At 37.7% G+C, this 26,366-nt stretch overlaps 1 protein-coding gene across 5 annotated transcripts in view; it reads left to right on the plus strand.

The window, feature by feature from the left end:
• NALCN (sodium leak channel, non-selective) overlaps positions 1-26,366 on the plus strand; it is a 374,466-nt gene that overhangs the window by 108,672 nt on the left and 239,428 nt on the right. For all 5 annotated transcript variants that reach the window (XM_039473391.2, XM_039473390.2, XM_074387470.1 and 2 more), the window contains 3 exons: positions 12,154-12,296; positions 12,425-12,529; positions 20,901-20,987. In XM_039473391.2, coding sequence (XP_039329325.1) covers positions 12,154-12,296; positions 12,425-12,529; positions 20,901-20,987 — 335 coding nt within the window. The remainder of the gene's footprint in view (positions 1-12,153; positions 12,297-12,424; positions 12,530-20,900; positions 20,988-26,366) is intronic.

Genomic DNA, 26,366 nt, shown 5'->3' on the forward strand with positions numbered 1-26,366 from the left:
CACTACTGCACTACATCCTGAGTGGCAGAGCCAGACCCTGTCTCAAAAAATAACAAAACACACACAGGGTCCTGTCAGGGGGTTGGGGGGGAGGAGAGGGAGAGCGTTAGGACAAACACCTAAGGCATGTGGGGCTTAAAACCTAGATGAAAGGTTGACAGGTGCAGCAAACCACATGGCACATGTGTACCTATGTAACAAACCTGCACGTTCTGCACATGCATCCCAGAATTTAAAGTAAATTTTTTTAAAAAAAAGCAATAAAATGATAAAAAAATAAAAAACCATCATATCTGAAATAAATGTACTTAAAAACTTAAAGTACAAAAAAATTAAAATAAAACTCACTTTAGATGTTTCTTCAGATTTTAAATGGAGGTCATTAAAGCTCAAACACCTGACTGCAAAGTGACTTGTAAGACAAACACATGAATACATACTCTACGAAAACCTTATGAATACCCTGCATTGGCTGATGAACAAGAACAGTGAGTTATACCTTCTGAATAGTGAATTAAATAAAATACTATTAAAGTTTTAAATGATTCCCAATTGCTTTATATTTCACACATACTTCTCTGCATGTTGGAGTTTAGCTAGCATATCTAGGGGTGATTTTTCTGTAGTCCTCCCAGTCAGGAATAGCAAGTTAGTATTACTCCATCAGCCACAATGCAAATGTCTGATTGCTCTCTTGAGGTTGTTAGCCTAGATACTTGCTAGAAACGTGTGATTGCTGGCCAAATGAGCTCTGGCCTGGTGCAGCAGTCCTGCCAATGTGCCTAATGAGAGCATAGAAAGACATTTTATTCCAGGCATAAGCAGGCCAGATCACAGCTGCCCAAAGCTCTCTGGCTTTGTTTAAGTTTGTTGTGCTATTATGTAATGGGGACTTGAACCATATTCCAAGGATGACCATTTTCCTTCCTCCTTCGTCACTGTTCCATTATGAGTATGTTGTCTGTATCTAATGTTGCCTTGCAGTTAGTTGTTAAAATCAAGCAGAAAAACAGTCAAACATTAAAATATAAATAGAAAAAGTTATTGGTGGGGAAAATGACTTATAACGCATTATTGTGACACAGTGGCTTGGGATCTACCAGGAAAATCGTCCCATCACAATTCAGCCTCCCTTTGTGCTAATGACAGCCTTTTCATCCTGTGCTGTCTGTGGTGCATAAGGCAAACTGTGACCAGGCAGACTAGACTACATGTAAGCAGAGAACCACCTCTTTGTAGACATTAATTTAAACTCATTTTAATCAAATATATTCACTTATCTGTACTACTTTTTTATCTATATCTTAAATCAAAATGAAGCTTTTTTGACTTCCAGTTTCTGTTTCTACTGAAAAAGGGCTTGGAAGTTATCAATCCTGTCTTCACAACAAGAAAAATGTTGAGGACACTGAAAGTCAGTAAGTCTGGAAATCAACCGTGTTCTAAAAGCTAATGGATTACAATTTTCTCACATTCTTCTCTCACCTCTGTAGAGTTCTGGTCTCCACTGGAAATGCTGGACAAGTAGGACTATATGGTATAGAGCTTTCTTGGCAGCATAGACTTTAATACATGAAAAGTGATTTTTTTAATCTTAGTGTAACCTTAATAAATCTAAACTTGAATCTGTAGCACATTGGGGAAAAAAATCTAAACCAGTTGAAAAAAATCTCAATTTTAAACATATTTCCAGGCTTTGGAAGTTCACTGAAGAGCATGGATAGCAAATAAAGGAAAAATTCTGTGAACATTTTTGTTCATATATGTAAATGTGAAGATATAAGACAGAAAATTTTCCCCATGTGTAGCTTCAAATTTTTAGCAGTTAACATTTCCGATTCAGTTTTAACCATTAAATTGTAATATTATTATAAATGATATTAGAACACATCTTTGCTTTTAGTATTGTGTTATAAATTTTTTAATTGATGAAATTTAAATGATAAAAATTTGACATTTAGCATAATACAAATAAAAACTTTGGTTAATTCCAGGGGTTATTTGTATTTCTTATCTCCTATTTAAGATTATATGTGGTCACTATCTCTTAGGTATGTTTCTTCCCTCTCACCTAGATCTAAATTGGATTTTTTAAAATTGGATTTTAATAGGCCTCTATGAACAAATGTCAATTATTTATTTCCAATCTTGATTGATCTTTTTATCCTATGACTATTTACTAGTTCATTCAGCCTTTCTATTAAAAATAAATAAATAAATAAATTCTTGCTCTTGTAGTTGTTCTGAGATAGACTGACCAGGTCTACTTTATCATTAATGTTTGCATATTAAGTTTTATTGCATGTGTGTGATGATGCAGATATGAACTATGGGTATATCCGAAAATAAGAGGAAAACTATCTTAGTACTTTTGCCAAATACCTAGTTCTAATATTTGGACTGTTATGAACTTTTTATGTCATAACTAGTATCACTTTAATGTTATGAAAAGTTCTAGCCGTTTTGCTTTGATTTCCTTGGAAAAGATTTCTTTCCAATGAATCTTTCAAAAATGGTTGACAAAGCTAAAAGACCCTGAGAGAAAACATATTTCTGGTATGACATATTTTCCTTGCTCTTTAAGACAATTGAAAAGCTTTTTTTTTTTTTGAGACCGAGTTTCACTCTTGTTACCCAGGCTGGAGTGCAATGGCGCGATCTCGGCTCACCGCAACCTCCGCCTCCTGGGTTCAGGCAATTCTCCTGCCTCAGCCTCCTGAGTAGCTGGGATTACAGGCACACGCCACCATGCCCAGCTAATTTTTTGTATATATATATATATATATATATATATATATATATATATATATATATTTTTTTTTTTTTTTTTTAGTAGAGATGGGGTTTCACCCTGTTGACCAGGGTGGTCTCGATCTCTTGACCTTGTGATCCACCCGCCTCAGCCTCCCAAAGTGCTGGGATAACAGGCTTAAGCCACCGCGCCCGGCCTGAAAAGCTTTTCATTAGTGTTTCTTTAGTGCCTTAGTGGTGACCAGCAGTACCATCACTGCCCTGGTGCATCCATGGGAAGTTGAGGTCCAGGGTGTACTGACTCATACAGCTTAATGTAGGTAAGAAGTAATGGATGGTTGGAATGTTCCTACTGTAACTGACAGAAAATTGCCGCAAAGTGTTAGGGTTTTCTTCTTTTCTTTTCTTCTTCTTCTTTTTTTTGTTTTTTTCTTTTTTGTTTTTTGTTTTTGAGACAGAGTCTCGATCTGTCACCCAGGCTGGAGTGCAGTGTCATGATCTCGGCTCACGGCATCCTCTGCCTCCCAGGTTCAAGCAATTCTCCTGCCTCAGCCTCCTGAGTAGCTGGAGTTACAGGTGTGCACCACCACAACCAGCAGATTTTTGTGTTTTTCATAGAGACAGGGTTTCAGCATGTTGGCCAGGCTGGTCTCTAACTCCTGACCTCGTAATCTGCCTGCCTCGGCCTCCCAAAGTACTGGGATTATAGGCGTGAGCCACCGCACCCAGCTATTCTTTCCTTCTTAAGACGACTAATGGAAAATAAATTTCCAAGAAGCTCTTTTGACCTGATAATGCTACTCCTCAAAGGCAGAAGGCTGACTCCCAGGCAGAGGGGTATCTGGCATGACTTCTTTGCTACCCTGAATCTCAGCCTACCTGGAAACAGCCCAGGCCAGCATGTGGGGAGTGCTTTAGTTGGGATGTGGACTGAGCATCCTGGGAAGTGATCGGCTGCAGTGCCTACACTTTCCTGCCAATGTCAGCATCCGGCTTGGCAACACGTCTTTTCTATTTGTGAATACTACAGTGAAAGCCTTCACCTCTCCTTTTCTTGAAGTATCTTCTGTTCAGAACTTGGAACTTTATAAATTTTCTAAGTTTGAAAAATGTATTTCAGCTATAAAAAATTAACTTAGAAAATATATGTTAACATATGTGTATGCCTTTTTTCTATATGACTTTTCATCTTATTGCAGAATTGTAGTGCTATGGACACTGGGTTTAAGGTAACAAAGTGATTTCACCAATGTGGCAAGGTGTGCCAAAAGAGTGCTTAAGTGCAAAAACAAACCAAAATCAAAATTAAAGTCGCTCAAAAGCATAAAGTTTATACATCGTTTTAAGCATTTAGAATAAAAAAAAGTCCTTTGTGTTTGTTCCATGTTCTAGAATAGCAAATTAAAAATGTGTTTTTTGCTTTCTTTTGTTGTATTACCTTGATAGTTATGTGGCAAGTTGCAGGCTGAGTGTGTGGAGCACCTGAGTTGGGTGTGTGGACAAGTTGTGTTGAAGATTATTATCATACAGCACAGTCTGTCGGGGAAAATACTTGAGTTTATTTTTGTGATGCTGAGCTGGTGGCTACTCAGGAGGCTGAAACATGAGATTGGCTTGAGCCCGCGGGGTCTGAGGTTGCAGTAAGCCAAGATTGCACCACTGCACTCCAGCCTGGATGACAGAATGAGACTGCAAAAAAAAAAAAGGAGGAAGGAAGAAGGAAAGGAAGGAAGGAAGGAAGGGAGGAAGGGAGGGAGGGAGGGAGGAAGGGAGGGAGGGAGGGAGGGAGGGAGGGAAGGAAAGAAAGAGAAAGAGAGAGAAGGAAGGAAGGAGGGAGGGAGGGAAAGAAAGAGAAAAAGAGAGAAAGAAAGAAGAAAGAAAGAAAAAGAAAAAGATAGAGGTAGGAAGGGAGGAGGGAGGGAGGGAGGAAGGAAGGAAGGAGAGAGAAAACATGTTTTACAGAGATTTTTTTCACTAAGATGGTGACATCAAAGTAATTTAATTTTAGCTGGTTTATTGTTTAATAAATCTCTCCAATTCAGGATGCACTTTTCTTGCTATTGCTGCTCTGCTGATCCACATGATCTCATTTCATGTATGTGGATCATCCAGCCGTAGTGACAAAGGTCCATTACGTTGAGTCCAGATGTCCACCTTAAGAGTATACATCCCTCACTGCTGCTTTTTTTTTACTCTCTCAGGACAAATGCATTTACTTTATGATAATTACTGTTGGGGTACATTTTACTCTTACCACAGAACTAGCTCTCAGGATTTGAGTTATCAGTCCGTGTGAAGAAAAAAGTGCTGAGATGGTGTGGTGAAATTTGGTGAAGAAAAAACATTATAGTAAGTTACAGTTAATCTCACTACTGAACATTGGCTAAAATATTTTTTAAATAAGTGGCTAAAATCTGCATAAAAGATAGTATATCTGAGTGAAGAGATTATCAGAGGGTGAGAGAAACTGAGAGTCCACCAAAAACACGAAAAGAATTTCAATGTAGATTTTGTCATCCACAAGGACTCAAGCTGCAAGTTGTAGCTGAATTGAAGAGGTGGCCGCTTTGCTCTCAATCTGGTGACTGCTGCTTATGTTTCATTGTGGAGGCCATATCTACTGAACTGTTTTTCAAGTTTGTATTATCTGTCTCATGGTCCAGACAGAACCAGAGTCTATGAACATGGATTAAGAATTAGTCTGTTTTCTTCTGTGTTTTTCTGTGAATATATTGAATGTCTCATCTTGATTCAGAAGAAAGACCTGAAAGCTTACCAAAAACACTGTGTGTGTGGTTTTTCTTGGAACATTTCAGAAGGTCGTCATTTAATTTTGTTTGGGAAAATTTGGCACTATTTATTTTATGGAAAATTTGGCACTATTTTATTCAAAATATATGAATTTTCCTTTTCAATTTTAATTAATGTACTTTTGTAATGGCTCATTCTGCAAGAGATAGCCTCCTCTCCCCAATCTCTAAGATATGCAAGAATACAGTCATCTAGTACATAGCAGGAATTTTAAAAGAAATAAGCTTTTCCTTCAATGCATCGTTGTTAAAACAGCAAAATGATAAAAAAAAATTATGTGATGGTACTATTGAGCTGTCTACTGTGTGGCAAATACTTTACACAAATAAGTGATGTCTTAGGATATAGGTTTCAGCCTTCAAAAATCTTTAAGGAAGAATAAAATGTCATTTTTAAGTCTCTCCTTTGATCTCAAGTGAAGAGATTCAATTTGTTTCAAAAAATACTTAATATAAAATATATGCTAGACCCTGCACTAGGCACTGCAGGGAGAAAGCTAAAGAATCAGAAAGGCTGCCAAGTTAGAAAAGTGTTTCTCAATAGGGGAATTTTGTGAACGGGTCCACTGGTCAATGTCTATAAGCGTGTTTGGTTGAGGGTTGGAGGGGCTGTTTGAATCTTGGTTGGGGGTTGAGGGGATGTTGGAGTTTAGTGGGTAGAGGTCAGGGATGTCGCTACACATCCTGCAATGCACAGAACAGATCTTCCCATGAAAGCATCATCCATCTGCAGGTGTCACTAATACCAAGGTTATATTTTTGGTAACTTCAGCAAATTCTCTCTTAAACTATTCAGAGCTCCCTTTTTTCATTAGTTCTGTAGTTTAATAAGAATATTTCCCTATGGAGCAGTTCTAGCAATTTGGGGGATTGAGGTGGGTGGATCGCCTGAGGTCAGGAGTTCAAGATCAGCCTGGCCAATATGGCGAAACACTGAATACAAAAATTAGCCAGGCGTGGTGGCATGCACTTGTAGTTTCAGCTACTTAGGGAGGCTAAAGCAGGAGAATCACTTGTAACCCCGAGGCAGAGGTTGCAGTGAGCTGAGATCTTGCCACTGTGCTCCAGCCAGGGCAACAGAGTAAAACTCCGTCCAAAAGAAAAAAAAAAAAAATTAGCTGGAGATTAGTACAGGTTGTATATACACAAACATAAAACAAATAAAAAACAATGCAGCACAACCTACCCCATCTTGAGCAAGTTGTACTCCTAATCATGCACATGTGCAAATATCAAGCTCTTATTTGACCATCCTTCAGGATTGAATATGTAGTTATTGCAACTGTAGTTGACTTCCACAGGTGAATCTACTGCCTAACAGTTACAGTTCTTCAGACACTGATCGGCATAGTCATCCAAAAAACCTCTGTAGTGGCTGAGTAATACGTAAGTTTCTTTTCCCTTCCAACTGAGGGGGATGCTCAAACTGAAAGGTACCAAGGACAAAGTCAATCAGCTTCTCTCTCAAAAGAATTAGGTCTGCTGGGAGTCAGCTGGAGGATCAGAAAGAGTGATTTAAAAGAGTCTGAGGGAAACTGATGATCTTGAGTAACAAGATAGCTGTCATTTTGTTCACCACTGATGAAATTCTATTCCTAGAAAGTAAATGAAGCCAGATAATCAGGCCAATTTCATCAACAGTACATCAGGTTGGAAGAGTTAAAGGACCAGATAAGCAAACAAGCCTCTATAGCAGGATGAGCTGTATTAAAAAAAAAAAAAAAAAAAAAAAAAAAAAAAAAAAAAAAAAGGATGATTCACTTAGAGGCTGCAGGGACTAATTCTGCAGACTCATATACTTGCAGCACCTTGTGAGGCCAAGAGGGATTCTCAGACTGAAGCCTGGCAGCGTCCAGTGAATGGGCTCTTGCCTACCTGGGAATGGAGCTGCCACAGAAGATGGGCTGTCCCATATCCCTGGAGGGGTTAAAATTCAAGAACATTGCTGAGGATCCAAACCCTGGGAGAGAGAAAGAAATGGATGGTCCTAAAATAAATCCTCTTTGTTCTTTTAAAAATTCTGAGTGTGGAGGTGAGGGTGATTATTCAGACCAAGCCCTTCGGTGCTGACTCGTTCTTATTCCGCTTATCTCAAGCCTACATCACCAACTCTAACTCCCCAAGTTCCGTCACAGTAGATCAGGTATTACCATCATTAGAATACTATTATAGATATTTTGTGTTTGGAGAGTGGTTTACTGGTGGGATCCCAGGTTTATAGTGTGTTGCTAGGTATCACCACAAATTTGTGACCCTCTCACTTGAGACAGGAACAACAATGTGGTTATGTAACGTGAGACTGGAAGAAACTAATGGGAATACTCCCAAAACACAAATATCTTACCTCTTTTTTTCATGGGAAAAGAGTCAGCAGAAGAGGGCAAAGCAGTAAATAAAATCCTGAAGGTAATCAAAACAGATGGGAATATAGGTTTGTTCAGAGCTATAAAAAATATCCTCTACTCATTCTCAGTGCAGGCAGTGTGTAGAAGGTTTCAAGGTTAGCCTTTATCTTCTAAATATAGACTTGTGGTCTTCTTATTTAATAAATTTAAACCACCAGTGGAAGAGGTCAGAAAGAATGAATGAAATCAGGAAAATCGATGAGCTGAGTATCGTTGTTGTGATTGCGTTTCTTACACAGCTTTAATTTGTGCCTTGAGTTTGGGGTCGGAGAAAGTAGTGCTATTCCAGGAGCTCCCCAGAGATATTTTTGGAACAGATCTTAGAGTTCTCTAAAAAGATAATGCGTTATATTCCCAGGTGCTGTTTGTAGCATCATTTTTCATTTAACAAAAATATGGCCTTTTAGCCAGAAATTTTAATTCTATTATTAAAATGGACTAAAAATATTCTGCAGCGCATCTAGAAAAAATATTTTATATATATGAATGTCCTTTCTAGAAATTTCCCATGTTGGATCAAACAATACAGGAAGACTTTTCTGTGTATAGGACGGGTTTTTACGTTTATATATGAGCATGCATGTGTTTTAAGTGAATTTTGAAAATCAGCAACACAAACTCAATTCATTATAAAATAGTTTTCAAACTATCTGTGCAATACTCATATTGAGGAAGAATCCATTGAAAAGCAAATATTTGAGAAACCCTTTCGTATGTCTACAGGCTACATAATCATTGTTTAATTTATCAACAATCTTTGAGTGCTCCTCAGTGCCCGGTACAGAAATGAACGATACAGTTTTAACTTTGGAGTGCTCACACCTAGTGAAGAAAACAAACAAGGTAGAGAATCCAGCGTGGCTAGTGACGTGGCACAAGGTGGCCACTGGGAGTCTGGAGGGCCATCGCGTAGTGTGTCTGAGGGCAGAGGGGAGGGGAGGTGGGCAGCCCAGGACTCTGTCAAGAGGGCTCGAGGTAAGCAGGGTAGAGCCAGCAGCGAGAGCAGGACTTACAAAACAGGTTTCCATAGCTACCATTTCTTTCTCGGGGTCCTCTACTTCCCAAAGGAAATGAGAGCATCATAAATTTGAACATTGCCTGTTTAAATACTGGCCAACTATTGGAAAATCATTTTTGAAAAGATTTCTTTTGCTGTATTTGGCAAAGCCGGGAGTATAACAGTGATGAGGAAGGACCATCTCAGTCCATTGCCTTTGCCTGTGCAGCTGTGACTTCTTCACAACCTTTCTATGCAGTGCAGTTCACAGATGGGAAACATTTCTTCCCATAGCCAGCATCTTCCTGGAGAGTGCTTTGGTTATATTTTCACAAATGTTTCATCTCTTTGTATCAACAAACCCTTTTCTTTGAGCTATGCTGTGGGTTTCTATTTCTTTCCTTTTTTCCTCTATCCAGGTAGAAAAAAAAAAATGGGCTAGAAGCCTCAAGACTACTTGTTAAATGTGCTCCTTTTTACTTAACTCCAAATAACATCTTGCTTGTAGATGTAATTAAGAAAGATCTGGACAGGGAGAGGGAGGATAATTTTTAATGTTCCTCTCAAATTTAATCTCATGGTAACAAGCTCCATATTTTACCTGAAAATGCTCAGTTAGTACCGCTATTAAACTTCAATGGTAGATAATAATAGATTTGTATAGCCACTTTTTTGTTTTCATTCAAAAACCTAGAGGAAAATATGGGATATAAATTATAAATTGTTTTATGTTAAAAATGTTTCATATTCACTGCACATAAGCAAAGATATTGTCCAGTATTAGTACCTATGAATCATTAATAAAAACAGTTACCTCTATTTGCTCTGACATTTTATATATGTGTTGTTCCTTCCTGGCAGTTACCTCTGTTTGCTGCTGACATTTTATATATATATTGTTCCTCTCTGAACATTTTCTTAAAAGTCAACTTTTAACGAAATAATGTGGAAACAAAAGGAATTATTTTATAGTTAGTTGGTTTTATGTTTAAAGATGATCAAACAATAAACTTAGCCACATAGTCTCTCAAAAAAAATTAAGTGTATTTAAAGATAATAAAAGAAAATAATCTCTTTTTAACATTTTTATTGATATTTAACATTTGTACATATTTATGGGGTACCTATGACATTTTGTCATATGCATAAAATGTATAATTATCAAATCAAGATATTTAGGATATCCCTCACCTCAAGCATTTATTATTTCTATGTATTGGGAACATTTCAAGGCCTCTCTACTAGCTATTTTGAAATATACAGTACATTGTCATCAACTATAATCACCCTTCTCTGCCATGAAACATTAGAACTTATTCCTTCTAGCTAATTCTGTTTGTACTCATTAATAATTTCTTTTTAAAGCCCCAGTCTCAAGCAAGAGAAAATATAAATAGTATGGTAAAGAAAAAATATTTAAGACCTGATGATATGGTTTAACTTTCTATCACTTTCCACCTTGGGTACCTTCATGAACCAGTGACCTTCACTTTTTTATCTGTAAGATGATATTGATAATATCTTATCAATACCTCATCCCCACTTCCCCTCTGCCTATCTAATAAGACAGAGATTTCCTCAGCATGTGTGTTAAAGAGCCTAGAAACTCAACATGCTTTACAAATCCCAGCTGTTGTGACAAGTAGGTACAGTACCAATGTACAAAATATGATTTTTAAAATGAGAGGCAGGACATTTATAAAGTTATATTCTATATAAAGTATATTAGCACACATTAATGTATAATAGGCAATGGGAATATGCTTTGCTTCTTTCAGCTTTTCTTTTCCAGCCTCTTTTTTTTCTCTTGTCGCTAAGTCTGTGGCTGGACTTGCCTTCTGTTTTGCATGCTTTGGTGTTCACTGATGCTTGGATTCTTCTTTCCCATGCACAGGCTCAAAGAAACAGAGAGGCTGCCCCAACTTCAGCAACCCTCTTCTTAGTTTGGACATTTGGTCATATGCAAATTCTAGTTTAAAATTCTATGAATTAGAACTTATATGAGTGGAGATTGGTTTTATATTCTATAATAATAAAACTCATTTATAGTAGTAGAATGTATTGAGATACCAATGTTCACCAGTTTTATGAATAACAACATATGTCATATTTATTTTATAAATAACTTCAATGCTATGTTTGTGTGTTTTCTCACAAAAGCATATTGAGCGATTATTTTCAACTTAATAATCATAATGATACCTGAAATATCTTAAGAACCTACCCTATGATTTACAGGAATTAAATCATTGAATCTTTATAACGCTATAAAGTCTGTGTTATTTCCCATTTTATAGATGGAGAAACTAACTACAGAAAGGCTATTAAGAGACAAGATATCATCACAGTTGGATGTGTGGGGCCTTGTACCGGAAGGACTGAGCAAATTCCAGTTACCTTCATATTGTTTTTATGTCCTTGGACAAGTTACTTCATCTTTATGTGCTTTAGTTTCTTCATCTGTAAAACATCTCATAGTATTGTTAGGATTAAACGTATCTTCTCCCTGCATGACATTTTAGGTTCTCTTAACCAACGTTACAAAATCTGTCCACATATTTGTAACTTTCCTTTCTTTCCATTACTAGAAGTATTTTCTATGAGATAATTCTCCTGGAAAACACAAAGTCCTATTTGGTGCTTCACTGCCTTTCATTTTGGTGTTCAGTAAACACCATGGAATCCAAAGACAAGCTCTATCATATTAATTTTGGAGCCTGAGATACTTTACTCTCCCTATGAGAAAGTTATTTCAAATGAAACCCAATTCTCTAGTCTATTTCATTTTGGTTAAAATTATAGCAGGTGCTTTTCAATTGGTTGAATGTGTTAAGCTCCAAGCGGCAAGCTTAAATGGTACACATCCTTTTTCAAATTATACCTATACATACTTGGTCTGACTGTTTATTTCCTTTTCCACATTACTAGTTGCATTTAACAGCTAAAGGTATGATATCAAGTTATTCTAGTGCTAGAGATACTGAAATTACCCCAGCTTGAAGTCCGAAACAACTTTATTAAAATTTTAAGAATGAGAACAGTAAAATGTTACATGGGATTGTAATCCCTTTTTGAAGAGCTTTTGTCATTGAGAAAATGAGTATGGATAAATATTGATTGTTTTTCTGGAAAATGCTTTCTTATTTCAAAAGTCAATTGTGACTCAGTCTGTCCTCCTCTCTCACGACAGGAACCAGTATATTCACCGTCTATGAGGCTGCCTCGCAGGAAGGCTGGGTGTTCCTCATGTACAGAGCAATTGACAGCTTTCCCCGCTGGCGTTCCTACTTCTATTTCATAACTCTCATTTTCTTCCTCGCCTGGCTTGTGAAGGTACTGAAAAGCATTGTACTAAGAAGGTCTATGTTCTGTGATGGTTCTGCAGATTTTTTGTTTGGTTTTGGTTGCCCTCTGCTTTGTCATTCTCAGAGTTTGGTAAATGTTTGTGATTTTTTTTTCAGAATGTGTTTATTGCTGTTATCATTGAAACCTTTGCAGAAATCAGAGTACAGTTTCAACAAATGTGGGGATCAAGAAGCAGCACTACCTCAACAGCCACCACCCAGGTACGGTATCAGCAAGACGATGCCATAACCCATTCGAGCATGCACGTGTCCCAGCCTCACCATCAGTGGAACCTGGGGAAATTCTTGCATGATGAGCTTCTGCAGTCTGACTCAGGAAGCTATTTAAAAATACAGGTGCAGGCCAGGCACAGTGGCTCATGCTGGTAATTCCAGCACTTTGGGAGGCTGAGGGGAAGGATTGCTTGAACACAGGAGTTTAAAACCAGCCTAGGCAATGTAGCAAGACCCCATCTCGACAAAAAATTTTGAAAAATTGGCCGGGCGTGGTGGCTCACTCCTGTAATCCTAGCACTTTGGGAGGCCAAGACGGGCGGATCATGAGGTCTGAAGGTTGAGACCAGTCTGGCCCATGTAGTGAAACCCCGTCTCTACTAAAAATACCAAAAAAAAAAAAAAAAAATTAGCTGGGTGTGGTGGTGTGTGCCTGTAATCCCAGCTACTCGGGAAGCTGAGGCAGGAGAATCACATGAACCTGGGAGGCAGAGGTTGCAATAAGCCAAGATTGTGCCATTGCCCTTCAGCACTGGCAACAGTGTGAGACTCCATCTCAATTCAGAAAAAAATAAAAAGAAAAAAGAAAATTTTTAAAAATTAGCCAAGAGTAGTGGTATGAGCTTGTGGTCCCAGCTACTCAGAAGGCTGAGATGGGAGGATCACTTGAGCCCAGGAGGTCAAAGGTACAGTGAGCTGTGATCACAACCCTGTACCCCAACCTGGATGACAGAGCAAGACCCTATCCCCCAAAAAGCATAAGATAAAATAAAATAAAATAATACAGGTTAAAAGGTCCAAACACAGAATAATCAAATCAGAGCTTCTAGCCAGTGGAGTAATGACAACTGTATTTTTTAATAGCTCTGTGGGTGGTTTTGAAACAAAACAAAGGTTGCAACTATGTTTATTACATAACTTTGATTCTTACAAGTCCTCAAATGGCTTGCAGATAAAATGTAATCACTATAGAATTTCTCACTTTTATGAATATTTATTCATGTATTTGCAAGCCTATATAATGTCTTTGTGTAGGATTAGAATTTTGCAATGGAAAATACATTTTATTCAGAACAAACCATAGTACAATAAATTGTGAAAAAGATCCCTCAACTCCAAATGCATGTTTATGATTTTTTAAGGAATCCCTATATTTTCAGAAGGATTCCCGTAAGTTACCATAGGACAATATTACTTCCATAAAACCATAAGGCTCCTGAGAATTTAGAGGTGGCCTACAAATTTGCTAAAAGCAGCAGAGCAGTTATTACATAAGAGGGCAATTTAGATCAAAATAATCAGATAAAAAATGCCTATGTTTTTATTTTTGGTTTTGTTTCATGTGTGTGTGTTTATGGTAGTTTAAAAAAGGAAGGACAGTTTTATACACCTTCTTCTAGTGTGAATTTTTATAAAAGAGAGAGAAAATAAGAATTCCAGAATCATGAATAAAATAATATAATGCCTTGTAAATATTATAATACTAAGTTCTAAAGGAAATTTAACAAGTCTGTAAATACTTATAAAACTATTAAAACAAAGATATCTATCAAGGAGCTGAGGGTTACTTTTGAAAACCTTCAAATCGAACTTTAATAATTATATGTTAAAGTGCAATTAAACACACTAATTTGGGGAAAGTCTTATGGTGTTGAGGCATCTTTATGATGCTGTAGAAGTCTTAATTGTCTAGTCAATTCATTATAGATGAAACGCTGTCAGTCTTATTCAATTTTGACAAATGACTATTCAAACTTCCATGAAAGGTTTTTTGAATATGCTATCCAGGTTGTATCAGAGTTGCCCTGAAGAAAAGCCTATGATATATCAACCATAGCAAGTTCTTATCTCCTCTCTCCTCTCTTTTTGCAAACTATGAGTGATAAGAAAATTCCCAGTTCATTCTAAGGGGACAGCCTCTAGAAGGACATATTTGTGGTTACGACTTTGAGTCCTAAATGGAACATGGAACTATGAACTCAGCCCTTAAGTCACATGCAGTGTTCCTGGAGATTACCTGAAATGCCTTTAAAACCATAGCGTGTTTACAGAGTTACTCTCAAGTATAAAATCACAGCTGGAGAAATAGCATTTGGAAGCACCACCAAGTCAGCCAGTGGTTGTAATAGAAAGGGAAATAGGAAGAGGCTTGGAACAAAGTCGTACAAAATCATTTTGATGCAAAATTGCACTTAATCAAGAGGAATAATTTGATAATTCAGAGGTAATGTGTCTAGATATTCAGTAGAGGTAATCACACAGAGAATTGTGAAAAACCTTCATTAAGAAAAATGCTATAGCTGAGGACCTGGTTGCTAAGCAACCAATGCTCCTGCTGTCAGCCTCTGGGTGAAACACTGCTCAGGCAGCCTAGCAACCGGCTTCAGGCCCCGCCCACCCTAGCTAGCCACTTACAAATGGGCCCTCTGATGCTTTTATGTGTAGAGAAGGAAGAGACATCATTTGCCATGATGCTGTTATGTTTGTAAAACCTGACCAAATTCTGTGAACAGGGACTTCTTATTCAGTGGTTTAAAACACTAAATCACAAGTTACTAATTTGAAAGAAATAAAATAAAGATGATTATTTTAACACACACAGCTTTTCAGACATGGAAGTTCATTCTTGCTTTTCTCTAGCGTATGAAAAATTGGCAGTTGTTAAAAGGCTGTTTTCATCAAAGGACTAAAGGGTCCTGAGCTTGTTGGACTTGTTGATGTCTGAGTCTGCAGACATACCCTAACAGCCGTGCGTGTAGGAAAAAAAAAAATAAATATATATATATATATATATATATATATATATATATATATATATGCGCACATTTTCAGAACAAAGAAGGGGCTTTCTGTTGTTTTAGGCAGCTGACTAGGAACTGGCTCTGATAGGGACCATTTCAAGGGAGGTGAAAGGAAATCTGTGATGAAGACTGTTTCTTTAAAATAGCAAAGCAATATTTTTCAATTGAATGGTCACCACCAAATGCCTCCAAGACACAGCATAAGAACAAATTACAGAAAGATTAATGCCAAGGGTCTTTATGAGACCATAATATAACAGATAACTGGAAAACAGAAGGAACATGATTTAGAAAATTTCAAATTACTAAGCATTGAGTCTGTCTGAACTCTGAGAGGCTTGTGATTTCATACCTGCCTAATTCTTAGACATGGGTAACTATTGCCTTGTGCTCAACTGAGTAGTGGGTTGAAGGATAAGTGATTCATACACCCATGATATAATGCCCCCTCCCCATGTTAATCTACTATAGGGATACCCAGGCCACAACTTTTCAGTGATGTTCCGTCACTGGTTGTTGGGATGTGCAGATGAGCTGAAAGACAAAGCCCTGAGCACTGTATCTCACTGACTCAGACCTTTACTCCCATTATTTAGATGCTTTACTTCAGATGACTGTTACCAGTCCTGTGGTCCTCTGACCTAGACCAGCTCATGGTAGAGATGAGTCTGTCTCAACTTTGCCTTGAGTAGAACTCAAAGAACTGCTAAACTTGAGAGCCACATGAGACTGCTTTTCTGTTAAAATGATAAGAGACAGAAAGCAGGCTTGTGACGGTCAGACTTAACTAACTTTTATCAATGAATCATAGGCCAATAGGGTCATATTGAAGGTTTGGTAAATGAATCAATATTCTGATTATACAAAGACAGCAATCACTCTGGATCTGTTATTATCTGTGATTGTGCACTCTTGCTGACTTGTGTTTTCTGAATTAACATCCCCTAATAAGGAGAGAAGCCTGATAAAGGTAGAATTGGTGTGGGAATAGAGGGCACTTTTGAGTTTTTCCTCCTTTGGCTTTCCATCAACATTCTTAGAATATGGGTTATGCAATGTCTAAAGCAACTTATGCATAAATGTGTAGTGCTGGGTTAAAAAGTAGAAAACAATGGATGAAAAGACTCATGACCAAAAATGGAAAGAATTTCTCCTCCCAAGAGAAAGCTACCTATAACTTAATGCTCAAAGACAACACTTTAGCAAAAACGTGTTTACTGTGTTCCAAAGCCATTCATTTCCTCCCGAAGCTGCATCACGAAAATATGTGAGAAAACAATTTAATTAATGCATTTCAAAGAAGTGTGCTTCTAGAGTGGTGTAATAGTGAACTCCTTCTAATAATGTGGTTTCTTATTAAAGCAATAATGGAATAATACAGTCATCATAGGAAGCCATAAATGAGAATTACATTTTGTGAGTCCATATCGCTGAATATATTATTTCATAATGAAATCAAGCCAGGGGTCCACTCTCACTATTTTATGTCATAATGACTATTAGCTATTTTTAAAGCTATCAATTTTCAAAGAACCCAAAGAGCATACAAATTACGAAGTAAATTTTAGATTTTTCTCTGCATTACTGTGTATGTGGATGTGTGTGTGCGTGTCTCAAGTCTGGAATTATAATTCAGCTGCTAGTGATTCTCCGTTACCAAGATTCTTTCTCTTACCACTGTCCATTAGATAGCCTGTTACTCGTGTTGATGACGGTGATGATATTATGTCTATGGTAGAACAATCCCCAAAGCATTTTTAACTACTTTGCAAACCAAGTGACCAGTTATAAAACTCTAGTAGTTGCAAATGGACAGGCCTGAAAGAATTCTCAAAGCTGAAATCTCCATGGGCTTCCAAACGATTGTGCTAAGAGGAGAGTGTCAGGGAAATTATTTCATGTTATTGGTGATATTCCACTAATGTAGAACATCTTACAATCCCTCCCACATATTGAGATCTGCACTCATCTGATAGCTGTCTTATTTAATCTTCACAATAACACTGTGAAGTGGGCACTATGATTGTCTCCACTTTGCATGTAAAAAATGACAATGATTGAAAGTTAATTATCATCCCCAATGTTATATAAGCAGCTAGTGGTAAAACTGGGACTCAAAACCAGGTTGCTCAGCTGCAAGAGCCTTTTTATTCAGCATGAGATTCTACCTCCTTTCAATTTAGCCATTACAAGCCCTGCTGTCAACACGCTGTCTTTGTTCTGGCCCCATGGTAACTTTTCTTTTCTCAAAAAAAGACAGAATTTATTGCTGGCTGAAAGGGACATTCGCATACATTGTTGCCAAGAGTGTAAATTAAAACATCTTTACTAGAAAACAGTTTGACAATATGTATCCAAAAATAAAACATATGCTATCTGACCAAGAAAGTCTACTTCTAGAAATTTATCCAAAGAAAAATGTCGGGCAGTAGTCAAGGATGTCTGAGGATGTTTATGAGGCATTTTGGCAAATTTTGTAAAATTGATACAATCTTAATCTCTAGCAGTAAGTTATTGATTACAAATTATGAAATTGGAATAAACACAAACCGTCAACATAAGCATTGAACTTTAGAGATGTGAAGATATTTTCTAAGTGTTTAACAGTAAAATATTTAATTATAGAATGAGAAAGGAAAATTGCATCAGTAAAATGAAAAAAATTTAATGAACATTCTAACAGAAACCACACATACTAGTTAAGTTACATTCAGTTGCAAGGGACCAAAAAAAAATAACTTGCTTAGATGAGAGATGCGATGAGGAATCCCATTCTCTCTCACATAAGGCTGGAGGTGGTCATTTAGTGTTGCATGGTTGTCTGTGTTGCCATGGATCCAGACACCTTCCTTTCTGTTCCACATCGCATAGCCTCTGTTACCAAAGTCACCTTGTAGACTAGCGTGGCTGCTGTAGCTCTGACACTTACATCCACATTCCAGAGCACAGGAAGAAGAAGGAAATTCAGGAAAAGAGGATTTCTGCTTGCATCCTATAGGCCTTTATGTAGTTACATGGTCAAGGTGAGCTTCAAAGAAAGGACAAGAACTGCCCTTTTTTCTTGGTAACCTAGTGGCCCCATACAGATTCTCTGTAAAAGAGGGAAAGGAGATTCAAAGGGAAGACTGGTAGTTCCTATCATACTTCCCACAAGGATTTGAGTCTCTGAGGATTCTTGGCTTCTGCTAGCAATCCCAACTTCTCTCTGAAAGATCCAGCAAATATTAACCAATCTAAATGCTGTATAATTCAGGGGACTAAAGAGAAATGGAACATTTTTACATTTCCTTTACTTTATTTCATACAAATAAATGACCTTGAGAGAACACTTTTACTGAAAATTAAATTGATTCTTTTGATTTTGGTCCACTGAAAAAATAATAATTTAACAGAGAAAATTAGTCTGCTACTGATCAAAGTAAATATATGCCCCAGGGATCCTTTATGTCACAATTAGAGAGTATAGGGTGCATCAGCAGAGGGATTTTATGCATAACTGGTGACTGGCAGGGCTGGTTTTGTCTTTTGTCCTTAAAATGAGGCTTCCAGAATTTTGACAGAAACTTTACAAGGTCCTGTAACAGGTTTGCATCTCACTGATGTCTGTATTCTCAGAATGAGCTTATTGAGGAAGGATATGCTTGATTTACCCCCAAAAAGAGCTTTTGCAGTTTGTTCTAAAAAAAAAAATCAGAATCTTGTAAGTGGACAGCTGAGATGAGCAATTTGCACTTGGCATCTTTGTCAAAGTATCTTTATGTAAATGTGCACCTTAATTTTGTCATTTAAAAATACATATAGGAGGCTGGGCGCGGTGGCTCAAGCCTGTAATCCCAGCACTTTGGGAGGCCGAGGCGGGTGGATCACGAGGTCAAGAGATCGAGACCATCCTGGTCAACATGGTGAAACCCCGTCTCTACTAAAAATACAAAAAATTAGCTGGGCATGGTGGCACGTGCCTGTAATCCCAGCTACTCAGGAGGCTGAGGCAGGAGAATTGCCTGAACCCAGGAGGCGGAGGTTGCGGTGAGCCGAGATCGCGCCATTGCACTCCAGCCTGGGTAACAATAGCGAAACTCCGTCTCAAAAAAAAAAAAAAAAATACATATAGGAGGCAGAGGCAGGGGAGTTGCCTGAGGTCAGGAGTTTGAAACCACGTTAGACAACATGGTGAAATCCTGTCTCTGCTAAAAAAAAATAAAAATAAAAAAATAAAAAATTAGCTGGGCTTGGTGGCAGGTGCCTGTAGTTCTACCTATTTGGGAGGCTGAGGCAGGAAAATTGCTCGAACCCAGGAGGCAGAGGTTGCAGTGAGCCGAGATCATTCCACTTCACTCCAGCCTGGGTGACAGAGCAAGACTTCATCTCCAAAAATAAATAAATAAATAAATAAATAAATAAATAAATAAATAAATAAAATAAGGTCTGTGATTTTTGGCAACTCTCTCTCACCACCTCAATCATTTTATAGAAGGCAAGTTTATTTTCCACAAAGGATCTACCACCACTACTACCAGGGATTTGAAATTATAATTATAGATCTTAGGTAATGGGATCTTTGCATCATCTGTTTTATATTTCCATCAGCAGTTATCCTTTTGAATACAGGGTCAGAGTAACAGGAGGACATAAACAAGGATGGCAAAGGAAATATTTGTTTCTGTAAAACAGTGACCTCAGACAGGAATAAAGCAGTAACTGTCTCCAGTTAGTGTCTTTACTTAGAAAAAAAAAATAATTCTACCATACACACACACACTCACTCCTAGGGAACTAGAAAGAAAAATGTGTTAGTGGGAGAATATGTGTAAGTGTCTTCCAGCTAGATGTAATATTGACACATAAGTAAAGATAATAACCTAGATATCTAATTCAATGGATTTCAGTTTTGTAGCCCTGCAGCATCTTGGATTTCATCACTTAGGTCTTTAAGCCAAAAGAAACTACTTGTTCCCTTTATAATATGTACATGAAATTTCCATTCAGCAGATTGATTGCTGCCTAATTAAAATAATTACACAAAGTCTATTAAGCAATGTGTCTTCTACCAATAAACCCACACCAGTACTTCCCCTCTGCCACATGCACACTTCTTATTTTATTGATCCTGAGAATATTTGTATTAGGTTAGTGAGAACTGTCCACTGAATAAAAATAAAAATTTGCTACCTGTAATAAAAACACACCAGACACAATTCTTTTTAATTCTCATTTTCATTTTCTCCCAGATCTATTAGATATTTATCAATACAATGGGGATAAAATACTAAAGTATTTCTCTTGTGGAGAAGAATATTTGAGCAATTATATGCAAAGCATATGCAAGACAGAACGTGCCTGACATAGCAAGTAATCAATAAACAAGTTATTATCATTGCTCCTTTTTCATTCACTTAAGTTTTTCAATGTTAAGTATAATTGAAATGACTTCTATTCCAAATATAAATCCATAAGGAGACAAATTTTTGATAGCATTAAAATATACAAAGCTGGAGACATAGAGTTCTCAGTTTTCTGTATTAAATGTCTCTGACTCATCTCCTTTCTTTGTCTTGAAGATGTTTCATGAAGATGCTGCTGGAGGTTGGCAGCTGGTAGCTGTGGATGTCAACAAGCCCCAGGGACGCGCCCCAGCCTGCCTCCAGGTGCAGTACAATGCCATTTTTAAAAATCACCCAGCAAAGGTCTTTGAATTTTATTTTATCCAAGAAAATCCACAGCTTTTTAAGCTTTAGATTTGCCCATATTTATGATCCTGAAGTTAGCGATGGTACTTCACTCCACCCTGTATTCCCAGGACCTAGCTTTTTTTTTTTTTTTTTTTTTTTTGAGACACGTAGTAGGGATTTGATTAAGTTCTGATGGCTGAATGCATGCATGTAAGAGTGTTTCTGCAGTATTGAATCAATGAAAAATTTTGCTGACATGTAAAATCTTATAAAAATATTCTTTATCAAAGGCCTGAGTTATTTGACAGTGGCCAAATTCATTCAATTTAATATCTCACTGAGTACCTGGGAAAAAATATTTTGACACACAGTTTCTCTGTTTTTCTGCAAGCTTTCAGAGGAACATAATATAGAGGTGTTTCTTTAGCAAAGAGCACAGACAGCAAGCAGGAGGCAATGGGATTGCAGGTGGAGCCTGAGAGTCCTCATGAAACAGATTCTTGCAGTGATTTGAAGATAGTACCTCAGGTCCCTGCTTGTGAACTTTCTGGAATCCCCATCTTCTCCAAGCTTCCCATAAGGCCCAATAAACTCCTTTATCTCTTCTTCAGGAGACCATCTGACATCTTCTCTTGCTTTGTTCCCCCTCCCTGCCCCCAAATATCAGTAACTCATTCAAAATAATGTCACCTTAAAAAGAATAGCACCCCCAATTTTCCATAGCATTTTCACTACTTCCATTTTCCCTCCCACTTGTAGGAACAGATAATCGATTCTTCCACCCAGAGAATTTTATTTTCTTTAGCCTTTTTGGTTTTCCGTGACAAATCCTCTTCTCACAAGGGGTGGTTTCCATAATTCTTTTCATCCCACCCTCGTAATTTGGAGACGTGTTCAGATCTGCCATGGGATGAGACTGTTTTTCTTTCTTTTGGGTCTTTCTCCAGATAGGGACTCAAGGATTGGTACATAAGAAATAAAATTGTGCTCTGATCCATTACTGCGGGCTATGTTTATATGGCCATTTTAGCATAGATTTATTCTTTTTGTTTCTGTTTGTATTCAGGTGTGATTAACAAATAAAAATTGTAAATAGTGAAGGTATGCAATGTGATGTTTTGATATATGTACACAGTGTAAAAGGATCCTTGCAACCAAGCTGATTCATACATCCATGGCCTCATACATTCAACAGTAACCTCTGTGGGTGGGTGTGGAGCGGGGATAACACTTTAGATCTAATCTTTTAGCAAATCTCATGTCTACAATACAGTATGATTAACCATTAATGAACCATGTTGTTGATTAGATCCTGAGAACTTGGCCATCTTTTAACCGATAACTAATATCTCCCCGTTTCTACCCACTGTCCCCAGCCCCTGGTAGCCACCATCCTACTTTCTGCTTCAATGAATTTGACTTTTTGAAATTTCATATATAAATGAGATGATGCAGTATTTGTCTTTCTGTGCCTAGTTCATTTCACTTAGCATAATGTCCTCCAGGTTCATCCATATTGCTGTCAATGGCAGGATTGTTTTCTTTATTATGGCTGAGTAATATTTCGTTGTATGTCTATACCACATTTTCTTTTTTTAATTGTACTTCAGGTTCTGGGGTACATGTGCCGATCATGCAGGGTTGTTGCATAGGTACATACATGGTAAGGTGGTTTGCTGCCTCCATTTCCCCATCGTCTATATTTGGCATTTCTCCCCATGTTATCCCTCCCCCCTCCCCACCCCCTGCTGTCCCTCCCCTAGCCACCCCCAAATGACCCCAGTGTGTAATGCTCCCCTCCCTGTGTTCTCATTGCTCAACGATCCCCTATGAGTGAAAACATGTGTGTTTGATTTTCTGTTCTTGTATCAGTTTGCTGAAAATGATGGTTTCCAGATTTGTCCAAGTCCCTACAAAGGACGCAAACTCATTATTTTCTATGGCTGCATAGTATTCCATGGTGTATATGTGCCACATTTTCTTTGTCCAGTCTATCATCGATGGGCATTTGGGTTGGTTCCAGGTCTTTGCTATTGTAAGCAGTGCCGCGATGAACATACGTGTGCACGTGTCCTTGTAGTAGAATGATTTATAATCCTTTGGATATATAACCAGTAATGGGATTGCTGGTCAAATGGAATTTCTATTTCTAGATCCTTGAGAAATCACCACACTGTCTTCCACAGTGGTTGAACTAATTTACACTCCCACCAACAGTGTAAAAGTGTTTCTATTTCTCCACATCCTTGCCCACGTTTCTTTATCTGGTCATCCATCATTGACACTGAGGTTGCTCTTTGTCTTGACCGTTGTCAATAATGCCGTAGTACGCTTGGGTCTGCAATGTCTCTTTGAGATTCCGATTTCATTTCCTTTGGGCATCTATCCAGAAGTGGGATGACTGGATCATATGGTAGTTCTATTTTTAATTTTTTGAGAAATCTCCATACTGTTTTTCAGAATGGCTCTACCAATTTAAATCCCCACCAACAGTGTAAAAGGGTTATTTTTTCTTTATGCCTTTGCCCAATAGTTATCTTTTGTCTTTTTAATGTTAACCGTTATAACAGATGTGAGGTGATAGCTCCTTGTGGTTTAAATTTGCATTTCCCTGATAATTAGTAATAGTATGCACTTTTTTGTATACCTATTGGCCATTCATATGCCTTCTTTGGAAAAATGTCTACCCAGAATTTGCTCATTTTTAAATCAGATTATTTGCTTTTTGTATTTGTTTTTTAATTTTGTTGTTGCTGTTGTTATTGTTTTTGCTATTGACTTGTATGAGTTTCTTGTATCTTTTGGATATTATCTACTTTTCAGAAATATGGTGTTCCAATTGTCCCTTGTTTCATAGACTACCTTTTCATTTTCTTCACAGTTATTTATTTCTGTCAGTTTAAAAATGGAGGGTAATAAGAGGAAAAGCTTACAATGAATATTGATAGTAAGTATTATTTTGTGATCCTCCTTCTGTCCCATATTTGATGGCAACAATGCTGCTAATATAAAACTACTACAACTATCTTTAGTACTGTCATTAAATTACCAATTACTAATAGCAATAACAGTAAGGACAATGATCATAGTGCTAGCTTCTTACCTAAAAAGCACTTTTATTGACATTATTTTTTAATCCATCAACTGATACTTACTGAGTACCAACTATGTGCTGGACACTAAGATAGTCCTGAAAGAAATAAGCACAGTCTCCACTCTCACAGAGCTTATAGTGTGCTTGAGGGTGGGATGAAAAAAAAGGCAGCATTGATCTGAATCACAAGAGTGATGGGGGGTTTGAAAGAAGTAATGCAAGATGCAATGAGAATATTTAAATTGGGGTCCTCTTTGTCTAAGAGGTCAGGGAAGGTTTTCATGCAGTAATGTATAATCTTCAAACCAAAACCATAAGTAATCCCAGCATTTTGGGAGGCTGAGGCTGGCAGATCACCTGATGTCAGGAGTTTGAGACCAGCCTGGCCAACATGGTGAAACCCTGTCTCTACTAAAAATATAAAAATTAGCCAGGCGTGGTGGCACACACCTGTAATCCCAACTATTAGGAGGCTGAGGCACAAGAATTGCTTGAACCTGGGAGATGTAGGTTGCAGTGAGCTGAGATTTTGCCACTGCACTCCAGCCTGGGCAACAGAGAAAGACTGTCTCAAAAAGAGAGAGAGAGAATGAGGAAGAGAATGGCTAAGGATGTGATTTACTACAACCCTAGACGTAGAAAGACTGACATGCATAGTCAGCCATTTGTAGGAGAAAGTGGTGAATCAGAGGACATAGGGATATCTCCTGAAGTTACATTCACCCAAAAGGAGAACCAAAGACTAGTGGCTGGGTCTCCTGGTTCCTAGTCCCATGCTTTATCCAGCAGAAAAAAATATGCAAGAAATCATAAGTTTGTGATAGAGAAATAAACTGTCACTACTCCGAGTGCCAAATCAGAGTTGTATGGGACCCAGAGCTTTAAAATCTATTGAATCCTTGTGAATAGATGCTTCAAGGTGGCAATCTGAAATTAGGAGGCAAGTCAGCCTCTTTATCACAAAGACTTAAGAATAGCAAGGGATTAATGACAAGGTGAAGTGTGATGACAAAACCAGTCAAGGAGATAGTAAAATAAAGATTGGAATGGAGTAGGGATCAATGTCGGGCTTGAAGTGTACAGATGTGGCATCTCAGAGACCCCTCTATGAAATATGTTTTATAAATATAGCAGCATGCTTATGACATTTTATGAATGTGCTCATATGCCTACAAACTGGTGGAAAAAGGGGGTCAGGTAATTCAGTATGATGCAAGTTTCATTCAACTCAACTTCATGTGTTTGACCCTAAATAAAGTTTTCCGGCTGGGCGCGGTGGCTTATGCCTATAATCCCAGCACTTTGGGAGGCCGAGGTGGGTAGATCACGAGGTTAAGAGATGGAGACCATCCTGGTCAACAAGGTGAAACCCTGTCTTTACTAAAAATACAAAAAAATTAGCTGGGCATGGTGGTGCATGCCTTTAGTCCCAGCTACTCGGGAGGCTGAGGCAGGAAAACTGCTTGAACCCAGGCGCAGTTTGCAGTGAGCCAAGATTGTGCCATTGCACTCCAGTCTGGGTAACAACAGCAAAACTCTGTCTCAAAAAAAAGCTTTCCAGAGACAGCAATGAAGCTTGTATGGATGAAAAGTGGGATGGCCAAGAGGTTATTTGTAGCGAACAAGAGCTGTGAATAGAGAGAGATTACATTTCCATGTCTGAGCAAAAAATAATTAATTAAAAGAAAATAATTCAGTGAAGATACATTGAAGATAAAGTGGTCATGAAACACTTGATGGCTTTTACTGATGATTAATGCCATCTAAAACTGGGTAACAGGAAAATTTTCGTCAGAACCATCCACTCACTGGCCTATACTATCATGATATGTTACCCTCAAGGCTGAACTTCTTTTTATTTTTGAAACAAGCAAGATGTGAACATGTTCTCATAAAACAATTTAATATGGAAATAAAATTAAAAGAAAGAGCTTATGTTAAATCTTCTTTCAATGCATCCTTCCTCATTCTTCTTCCCATAGGTAACTTGGAGGTAAATGTTGAGTCGATTCTTCTGACTCCTGCATTTCCTTCTGCATTTATGCATTTTCTCTTACATGGAAAAGCATTTCTGCCTCCAAGAAGCGCTGACACTTTCACAGAGTGCTTCCTCTTCCTACATCCCTTCTTTCTCACTCATCCTTCAGAACTCAACTCAGACATTACTTTCTTATCCTCAAAAACTAAGCCAGGTATCTCTGTTACATGTTTTCATATCCTCCAATACTTTCTTTATATGTTTATCATCATTTTAATAAAGT

Source organism: Saimiri boliviensis, chromosome 16 (genome assembly GCF_048565385.1).
Source record: "Saimiri boliviensis isolate mSaiBol1 chromosome 16, mSaiBol1.pri, whole genome shotgun sequence".
NCBI lineage: Eukaryota > Metazoa > Chordata > Mammalia > Primates > Cebidae > Saimiri > Saimiri boliviensis.